Genomic DNA, 9,982 nt, shown 5'->3' with positions numbered 1-9,982 from the left:
GTTAGGATAATTAACGTGTCAGGCTAAAATAAATACTTTAAGGACAGGAAAAGAGTTTGGGTTAAGCTAAAATGCAAAACAAATGATAAAGATAACCTTTTGATTTAAATTGGACAAAAGCTGTATCCATTCTAGCCATGGCCATGTGCTGTTTGAAGGGTGCATGTGCTGTTTATCCCAGTGTTTAATGGAAAGGTATTCCTTGCTTTAACTGCTATTTGCAATTCAACAACAACAGATAATAAAACAAACCAAATGAATGTAATGTTCATTTTTATTCTTTCTACATGCTACATTCTATTCCGGTGTACTTTGTGAACATGGAGCCGATGAGAACTAATTGTTACACACAGTGGCTGTATTAACACCGGCAGCCCAATTCGGATCTTTTTGAAATCGAGGGGATTGTCGTCTAACATCGGGGGATTCAACACTTGGAGAAGTAGCTGGAGGCCACCGTGGCGACACATTCCTTCTGGAAGAGCAGGTTGATCCTACAAGATAATTCAAATGTCCATATTCAGTTACAGCCCTAGAGGTGCTCGAAGAAATTCACTAACAGGACATCCTAAATAAACGAAAAGACATCCAAAATTCACTGAAGGACATTCTAAATTCACTAAAGGACATCCTAAATAAACGAAAAGACATTCTATATTCACTAAAGGGCATCCTAAATAAACTAAAAGACATTCTAAATAAACGAAAGGACATTCTAAATTCACTAAAGGACATTCTAAATTCACTAAAGGACATTCTAAATTCACTAAAGGACATTCTAAATTCACTAAAGCGCATTCTAAATTCACTAAAGGGCATTCTAAATTCACTAAAGGACATTCTAAATTCACTAAAGGACATTCTAAATTCACTAAAGGACATTCTAAATTCACTAAAGGACATTCTAAATTCACTAAAGGACATTCTAAATTCACATTCTAAATTCACTAAAGGACATTCTAAATTCACTAAAGGACATTCTAAATTCACTAAAGGACATTCTAAATTCACTAAAGGACATTCTAAATTAAAGGACATTAAATTCACTAAAGGACATTCTAAATTCACTAAAGGACATTCTAAATTCACTAAAGGACATTCTAAATTCACTAAAGGACATTCTAAATTCACTAAAGGACATTCTAAATTCACTAAAGGACATTCTAAATTCACTAAAGGACATTCTAAATTCACTAAAGGACATTCTAAATTCACTAAAGGACATTCTAAATTCACTAAAGGACATTCTAAATTCACTAAAGGACATTCTAAATTCACTAAAGGACATTCTAAATTCACTAATTCTAAATTCACTAAAGGACATTCTAAATTCACTAAAGGACATTCTAAATTCACTAAAGGACATTCTAAATTCACTAAAGGACATTCTAAATTCACTAAAGGACATTCTAAATTCACTAAAGGACATTCTAAATTCACTAAAGGACATTCTAAATTCACTAAAGGACATTCTAAATTCACTAAAGGACATTCTAAATTCACTAAAGGACATTCTAAATTCACTAAAGGACATTCTAAATTCACTAAAGGACATTCTAAATTCACTAAAGGACATTCTAAATTCACTAAAGGACATTCTAAATTCACTAAAGGACATTCTAAATTCACTAAAGGACATTCTAAATTCACTAAAGGACATTCTAAATTCACTAAAGGACATTCTAAATTCACTAAAGGACATTCTAAATTCACTAAAGGACATTCTAAATTCACTAAAGGACATTCTAAATTCACTAAAGGACATTCTAAATTCTAAAACATTCACTAAAGGACATTCTAAATTCACTAAAGGACATTCTAAATTCACTAAAGGACATTCTAAATTCACTAAAGGACATTCTAAATTCACTAAAGGACATTCTAAATTCACTAAAGGACATTCTAAATTCACTAAAGGACATTCTAAAGTGACTAAAGGACATTCTAAAGTGACTAAAGGACATTCTAAAGTGACTAAAGGACATTCTAAAGTGACTAAAGGACATTCTAAAGTGACTAAAGGACATTCTAAAGTGACTAAAGGACATTCTAAAGTGACTAAAGGACATTCTAAATTCACTAAAGGACATTCTAAATTCACTAAAGGACATTCTAAATTCACTAAAGGACATTCTAAATTCACTAAAGGACATTCTAAATTCACTAAAGGACATCCTAAATTCACTAAAGGACATCCTAAAGTGACACTCTCATAGAATGTTTCAAACATTTAAAAACATTGAATGCGAACCAATAAACTCACGTTGATAAGATGGAAAACAAAATGTAAAATACACATTTTTAATTTGCATACTTACATTCTCTTTAGAGCCTTTGTTTGTTGACCGCGACCACTTTCCCTGTTTGAATGGAGAGAAAGAAACACCATGTAAAAGTTCATAAGAATTGCTGCGCTGAAACACAATAAGAAACTGGAGAGGAAACATTCACCTCAAAACCAAAACACTCACATTGTCTGTTTGATAGTCTTCACACAGTTAAAGTCATCACTTATGTCGTCGTCAATCAAAGCTTGAGAGAAACAAAAAGCCCAACAGAGATCAATAACTGACACAGCCATTGTAGAGATGCATAACTGACACAGCCATTGTAGAGATGCATAACTGACACAGCCATTGTAGAGATGCATAACTGACACAGCCATTGTAGAGATGCATAACTGACACAGCCATTGTAGAGATGCATAACTGACACAGCCATTGTAGAGATGCATAACTGACACAGCCATTGTAGAGATGCATAACTGACACAGCCATTGTAGAGATGCATAACTGACACAGCCATTGTAGAGATGCATAACTGACACAGCCATTGTAGAGATGCATAACTGACACAAGCCATTTGAATCTAACATCCACCTACTCTATCAATGATCCTGTTGTGCATCTTTAGCACGTTAATACATGGAGTTTTTCCGACAGGTCAAACACATTGAACTCACCACTGCAGTTCATCTGGCAAAGGTTCAACGATGGAGTTGAGTCCGAGGAACAAATCACACGATCGCTCAGCTGGAACAAGCCGTAGAGGGTCCCCATGGTCTCTCCTTCGCTGGAGCTTTCCTCCCCTGAGGTGAAGTGATTCCCAGCGTGTCTCTTACCCCTCTTAGGAGGCTGCTCAGGGCGGGTAGGAAGGGTAAGGCGGGTAGGGTATTTAGGGCGGGCAGGAGGGGTAGGATGGTTAGGGCGGGCAGGAGGGGTAGGATGGTTAGGGCGGGGAGGAGGGGTAGGGTGGTTATCATTGTTAGCAGGGTGGGTTGGGTCAACATCATCCCCAGCGTGTCTCTTACCCCTCTTAGGAGGCTGCTCAGGGCGGGTAGGAAGGGTAAGGCGGGTAGGGTAGTTAGGGCGGGCAGGAGGGGTAGGGTGGTTAGGGCGGGGAGGAGGGGTAGGGTGGTTATCATTGTTAGCAGGGTGGGTTGGGTCAACATCATCCCCAGCGTGTCTCTTACCCCTCTTAGGAGGGGGCTCAGGGCGATGGCGGTCATTAACCTTGGCAGGGCGGGTAGGGAGGACATCAGGGCCGTCATCATCCCTCCAAGCAGTCACAAAACTGGTGTTGAAACCCGAGGCCTTCTCCACGTGGCAGACGACTGGAAGAGGCAACAAACACGTAGTGTTACTTCAATCCCACACAGATTTAGACGAGTCTTGGAATAAAAAGTCATTTCAATTGAGAATCTAACATTTTTTTTGGAGTGTTTCTTCGTCCAGGATTAGGATTAATCTGTGTTCTGGGAAACCAATCCACATCATTTAAGAAATGATTCCTATTTTTTTTAAGGAAAAAAAAACCCCATTGGGTTTATGTAATGTAACTTACTTTTAGCCACAAAATCGTTGTTTGTCAGGTTCTTCACTCCGGCTCCCCCAGTCACTCCGGCTCCCCCAGTCACTCCGGCTCCCCCAGTCACTCCGGCTCCCCCAGTCACTCCGGCTCCCCCAGTCACTCCGGCTCCCCCAGTCATGTTGAATTTGAGGGCCTCCTTCTCCAACAAGTTCTTCAGCTCACATTTGGAGAGGATCCGTCCCTCAGACAGACTGGGGACCAAAGCTGCTACAGCCAACACCACCAACATCTGCATCTTCATGTTGTCTTTGTCCGGCTTGTCTTTCCTCGATTGAGACGAGAAGATTACAGTGCACAGTAAATATACTCTTGGTGCCCCGAGAGCCTCTTGGGAGGGACGTGACCAAGACTCGTACTTACATTTAGTTTTCTCCATCTAAAGTAAAAGCTCTGTGAAATATGTCATAGACCTACGTCAATGTAACAAAACTCCACCCAATATTTTGTTTCACCACTCAGTTCAGACCCTCTCAGGGAAACGCTGTAAAACCGCCCTGTGATGGTACGACAAAGGGTTTTCCTTTGTTACACAAGTTACACCAAGACCTACTGAAAACAGAGGTGAGGCTTTTAGACTGTAGACACACAATAAGGACAAACAACTCTCACGGGTATCTCACGACCGCATGACTGCAATCACCAGGTAACTTGGATCGCAGTGAGCCACACCTAATAACACTACTTATGTGTCCAGAGGTAATCTCTCGAAACGGAGAGAAAACCCGAAACAAGAGCTAAAAATAGCATTCTTTTTCATCATTGTTCTGACTGATCACATGACGTATAGAGTAACGAGAACGGCCCATCAATGCGGTTGGGTTTTCATGCATTGTATTCCTCTGTACTGTTCATGTCAGAGAACGGCGTGTTTGCAGATGGATAACGTGTCTGGAATGGAGCGACACAAAAAGGTACCATGTCAATGACAGAAACGTCCCTTTTTCAGGACCCTGTCTTTCAAAGATACTCCGTATGAATCCAAATAACTTCACAGATCTCCATTGTAAAGGGTTTAAACACTGTTTCCCAATGGTGGGTCAATGAACCATAAACTATTATTATTATTATTATACCCTTTATTTAACCAGGCAAGTCAGTTAAGAACTAATTCTTATTTTCAATGACGGCCTGGGAACAGTGGGTTTAACTGCCTGTTCAGGAGCAGAACGACAGAATTGTACCTTGTCAGCTCGGGATTTGAACTTGCAACCTTTCGGTTACTAGTCCAACGCTCTAACCACTAGGCTACCCTGCACCTGTGGAATGGTCGTTAAGACACCAACAGCTTACAGACGGTAAGCAATTAAGGTCACGGTTATGAAAACTTAGGACACTAAAGAGGCCTTTCTAATGACTCGGAAAAACACCAAAAGACAGATGCCCAGGGTCCCTGCTCATCTGCGTGAACATGCCTTAGGCATGCTGCAAGGAGGCATGAGGACTGCAGATGTGGCCAAGGAAAGAAATTGCAATGTCCGTACTGTGAGACGCCTAAGACAGGAAGACAGGACGGACAGCTGATCGTCCTCGCAGCGTCAGACCACATGTAACAACACCTGCACAGGATTGTGCACAGGATTGTAGGCCTGTTGTAAGGTAGGTCCTCACCAGACATCATCGGCAACACCGTAATCTATGGGCACAAACCCACCGTCGCTGGACCAGACAGGACCGGCAAAAAGTGCTCTTCACTGACAAGTCGCGGTTTTGTCTCACCAGGGGTGATCGTCGGATTCGTGGTTATCGTCAAAGGAATGAGCATTACACCGAGGCCTGTACTCTGGAGCGGGATCGATTTGGAGGTGGAGGGTCCGTCATGGTCTGGGGCGATGTGTCACAGCATCATTGGACTGAGCTTGTTGTCATTGCAGGCAATCTCAACGTTGTGCGTTACAGGGAAAACATCCTCCTCCCTCATGTGGTACCCACAGTGTTCTGCCATGGCCAGCGAAGAGCCCTGATCTCAATCCCATTGAGCACGTCTAGGACCTGTTGGATCGGAGGATGAGGGCAAGGGTCATTCCCATTAGAAATGTCTGGGAACTTGCAGGTGCCTTGGTGGAAGAGCGGGGTAACATCTCACAGCAAGAACTGGCAAATCTGGTGCAGTCCATGAGGAGGAGATGCACTGCAGTCCTTAATGCAGCTGGTGGCCACACCAGATATTGACCGTTACCTTTGATTATTCCATTTCTGTTAGTCACATGTCTGTGGAACTTGTGCAGTCCATGAGGAGGAGATGCACTGCAGTACTTAATGCAGCTGGTGGCCACACCAGATACTGACTGTTGCCTTTGATTATTCCATTTCTGTTAGTCACATGTCTGTGGAACTTGTTCAGTTCATGTCTCAGTTGTTGAATCTTGTTATGTTCATACAAATATTTATACATGTTAAGTTTGCTGAAAATAAACACATTTGACAGGGAGGGCGTTGCTTTTTTTGCTGAGTTTAACTACAAACATTCACATTTAACTACGAGGTGATCTGATAGATACTGGATATTAAAAGGGATTTGATGTATTCATTATTTTGTCAAAGTAGGACATGTTACAAAGAAAGCCCCAGTGAACAGCAAAGGCTGCAAAATTGCGTCTGTTGGTTTCAACTCCCTCACTCTGGGTAGTTGTAGGAGAGGATGTTGTCTCTTGGAGGCCTTTAACTCTGGGTAGCTGTAGGAGAGGATGTTGTCTCTTGGAGGCCTTTCACTCTGGGTAGCTGTAGGAGAGGATGTTGTCTCTAGGAGGCCTTTAACTCTGGGTAGTTGTAGGAGAGGATGTTGTCTCTTGGAGGCCTTTCACTCTGGGTAGTTGTAGGAGAGGATGTTGTCTCTTGGAGGCCTTTAACTCTGGGTAGCTGTAGGAGAGGATGTTGTCTCTTGGAGGCCTTTAACTCTGGGTAGTTGTAGGAGAGGATGTTGTCTCTAGGAGGCCTTTAACTCTGGGTAGTTGTAGGAGAGGATGTTGTCTCTTGGAGGCCTTTCACTCTGGGTAGTTGTAGGAGAGGATGTTGTCTCTTGGAGGCCTTTAACTCTGGGTAGTTGTAGGAGAGGATGTTGTCTCTAGGAGGCCTTTAACTCTGGGTAGTTGTAGGAGAGGATGTTGTCTCTAGGAGGCCTTTAACTCTGGGTAGTTGTAGGAGAGGATGTTGTCTCTTGGAGGCCTTTAACTCTGGGTAGCTGTAGGAGAGGATGTTGTCTCTTGGAGGCCTTTAACTCTGGGTAGCTGTAGGAGAGGATGTTGTCTCTAGGAGGCATTTAACTCTGGCTAGTTGTAGGAGAGGATGTTGTCTCTTGGAGGCCTTTATCTCTGGGTAGCTGTAGGAGAGGATGTTGTCTCTAGGAGGCCTTTATCTCTGGGTAGCTGTAGGAGAGGATGTTGTCTCTAGGAGAGGAGGAGGCCTTTATCTCTGGGTAGCTGTAGGAGAGGATGTTGTCTCTAGGAGGCCTTTAACTCTGGGTAGTTGTAGGAGAGGATGTTGTCTTTATCTCTGGGTAGCTGTAGGAGAGGATGTTGTCTCTAGGAGGCCTTTATCTCTGGGTAGCTGTAGGAGAGTTTCCTTTTGTTTGAAAGTTTGTTTCTGCAGCCTCCCTCAGGATGTTGTCTTAGGAGAGGATGTTGGCCTTTATCTCCTCCACCCATGATGCAGCCTCCCTCTGGGTAGTTGTAGGAGAGGTCTTCCCCTCCACCCATGATGCAGCCTCCCTCAAGGTCTTCCCCTCCACCCATGATGCAGCCTCCCTCAAGGTCTTCCCCTCCACCCCTGATGCAGCCTCCCTCACCCTGATGCAGGTCTTCCCCTCCACCCCTGATACAGCCTCCCTCAAGGTCTTCCCCTCCACCCCTGATACAGCCTCCCTCAAGGTCTTCCCTCCACCCCTGATGCAGCCTCCCTCAAGGTCTTCCCCTCCACCCCTGATGCAGCCTCCCTCAAGGTCTTCCCCTCCACCCCTGATGCAGCCTCCCTCAAGGTCTTCCCATCCACCCCTGATGCAGCCTCCCTCAAGGTCTTCCCTCCACCTCTGATGCAGCCTCCCTCAAGGTCTTCCCCTCCACCTCTGATGCAGCCTCCATCAAGGTCGTCCCCTCCACCCCTGATGCAGCCTCCCTCAAGGTCGTCCCCTCCACCCCTGATGCAGCCTCCATCAAGGTCGTCCCCTCCACCCCTGATGCAGCCTCCCTCAAGGTCGTCCCCTCCACCCCTGATGCAGCCTCCCTCAAGGTCTTCCCCTCCACCCCTGATGCAGCCTCCATCAAGGTCTTCCCCTCCACCCCTGATGCAGCCTCCCTCAAGGTCTTCCCCTCCACCCCTGATGCAGCCTCCCTCAAGGTCTTCCCCACGTTGTTGTTTAGAGAGAAGGATTAATGAAAGATTCTTCTAAGAAACAGCCAAATTAAATACCCACTGGGTACAGCACGTCATGGCTCCCGAGTGACGCAGCGGTCTAAGGCACTGCATCTCAGTTCAAGAGGTGTCACTACAGCCCCTGGGTTCGATTCCAGGCTGTATCACATCCGGCCGTGATTGGGAGTCCCATAGGGCGCGGCGCACAATTGGCCCAGCGTTCTCCGGGTTTGGCCGGGGTGTAGGCCGTCATTGTAAATAAGAATTTGTTCTTAAACTGACTTGCCTAGTTAAATAAAGGTTAAATGAAAACATAGAGTGTTTGGTTTAGTCGTTGATAAAGGAGATTACAACCTATATTCACCCACTCAGACAGACAAACGTTCGTTGACTTTCCAGTGTGTTATTACTATGCTTTCAACCATTTAAAAGCTCAGCAAAGTGCAAAATGAGAAGACAATGTCAGGTATTTCGTTTAGTTATACAACATATAAACGTGGTGTCGCTGTGCTTCATCTAATAACCTAATGACATTGGGTTGTAGTTGAGATTACATTAACAAGACCACGGTGCAAGTGATCAATGCTGTTGTAGATTCCTGACGGATAATTAGAGCCCATTGTGAAGATCTCCACAGACCTGTGATGACCTCTGACCTGCTACCTGGAACGAGAAACGCTCTATAAGATTACACACAAAGAAATGTATCCAGTAGGATCAAAATGTGACCATGGATGTTATTTATTTAAAGGTTGAATGTTAAAGTAGTTTGTAACATAGTCTTAACTTTAGTCCATTTGCTGGATTACAAAAGTAATATTGATTTGTGTTTGGTTGTCAACGCAACCAGATATTAACATTTATAGGAGATGTATCTACTGGTTGGATAGTTCCACCTGAACCACTGGCTTCATCCCATTCTTTAACTTCTGGTTGGATAGTTCCACCTGAGACACTGGCTTCATCCCATTCTTTATCTTCTGGTTGGATAGTTCCATCTGAACCACTGGCTTCATCCCATTCTTTAACTTCTGGTTGGATAGTTCCACCTGAACCACTGGCTTCATCCCATTCTTTAACTTCTGGTTGGATAGTTCCATCTGAACCACTGGCTTCATCCCATTCTTTATCTTCTGGTTATCTACATCTCTGTTTTGGATAGATAGCTCCTTGTCTTGATTGTTCTCCAGAAAGAAACAAAATCTCTCTCTCTCTGTCTCTCTCTGTCTCGCTCCCTCTCTGTCTCGCTCCCTCTCTGTCTCTCTCCCTCTGCGTCTCTCTCCCTCTGCGTCTCTCTCCCTCTGCGTCTCTCTCCCTCTGCGTCTCTCTCCCTCTCGTCTCTCTCCCTCTGCGTCTCTCTCCCTCTCGTCTCTCTCTCCCTCTGCGTCTCTCTCCCTCTCGTCTCTCTCCCTCTCGTCTCTCTCCCTCTGCGTCTCTCTCCCTCTGCGTCTCTCTCCCTCTGCGTCTCTCTCCCTCTCGTCTCTCTCCCTCTGCGTCTCTCTCCCTCTCGTCTCTCTCCCTCTCGTCTCTCTCCCTCTGCGTCTCTCTCCCTCTGCGTCTCTCTCCCTCTGCGTCTCTCTCCCTCTGCGTCTCTCTCCCTCTGCGTCTCTCTCCCTCTGCGTCTCTCTCCCTCTGCGTCTCTCTCCCTCTGCGTCTCTCTCCCTCTGCGTCTCGCTCCCTCTGCGTCTCGCTCCCTCTGCGTCTCGCTCCCTCTGCGTCTCGCTCCTCTGCGTCTCGCTCCCTCTGCGTCTCGCTCCCTCTGCGTCTC

The 9,982-nt window shown here is 44.9% G+C and overlaps 1 protein-coding gene across 2 annotated transcripts; it reads right to left on the bottom strand.

Moving 5' to 3' along the window:
- Window positions 1-256: 256 nt before the first annotated feature.
- On the bottom strand, window positions 257-4,233 carry LOC124018378 (swi5-dependent recombination DNA repair protein 1 homolog). Of its 2 annotated transcripts, XM_046333664.1 has the most exons (6): window positions 3,844-4,233; window positions 3,473-3,613; window positions 2,963-3,310; window positions 2,472-2,532; window positions 2,319-2,360; window positions 257-494 (listed from the first exon to the last, which is right to left on the bottom strand). In XM_046333664.1, exons 1-6 carry the CDS (start codon window positions 4,109-4,111, stop codon window positions 428-430), a joined length of 927 nt encoding a protein of 308 aa, XP_046189620.1. In that variant the 5' UTR covers window positions 4,112-4,233; the 3' UTR covers window positions 257-427. The 2 variants fall into 2 exon arrangements, with proteins under 2 accessions (XP_046189620.1, XP_046189619.1); XM_046333663.1 differs by having other exon boundaries at window positions 2,963-3,613.
- Between the last annotated feature and the right edge of the window lie 5,749 nt (window positions 4,234-9,982).

The sequence above is a fragment of the Oncorhynchus gorbuscha genome, unplaced genomic scaffold, assembly GCF_021184085.1.
Source record: "Oncorhynchus gorbuscha isolate QuinsamMale2020 ecotype Even-year unplaced genomic scaffold, OgorEven_v1.0 Un_scaffold_496, whole genome shotgun sequence".
Taxonomy (NCBI): domain Eukaryota; kingdom Metazoa; phylum Chordata; class Actinopteri; order Salmoniformes; family Salmonidae; genus Oncorhynchus; species Oncorhynchus gorbuscha.
Note: the sequence above shows the minus strand (reverse complement) of the source record. Positions and strands in the feature narration are given on the sequence as shown.

Excerpts from the sequence above, each read along its gene's own strand:
- LOC124018378 (XM_046333663.1), bottom strand. The coding sequence starts at position 4,111 with ATGAAGATGCAGATGTTGGTGGTGTTGGCTGTAGCAGCTTTGGTCCCC. Across the intron at positions 2,533-2,962 it reads TTGCCAGATGAACTGCAGTG|CTTTGATTGACGACGACATA; the intron begins GTGAGTTCAATG and ends GTTTCTCTCAAG. Across the intron at positions 495-2,318 it reads ACAAAGGCTCTAAAGAGAAT|GATCAACCTGCTCTTCCAGA; the intron begins GTAAGTATGCAA and ends ATTATCTTGTAG.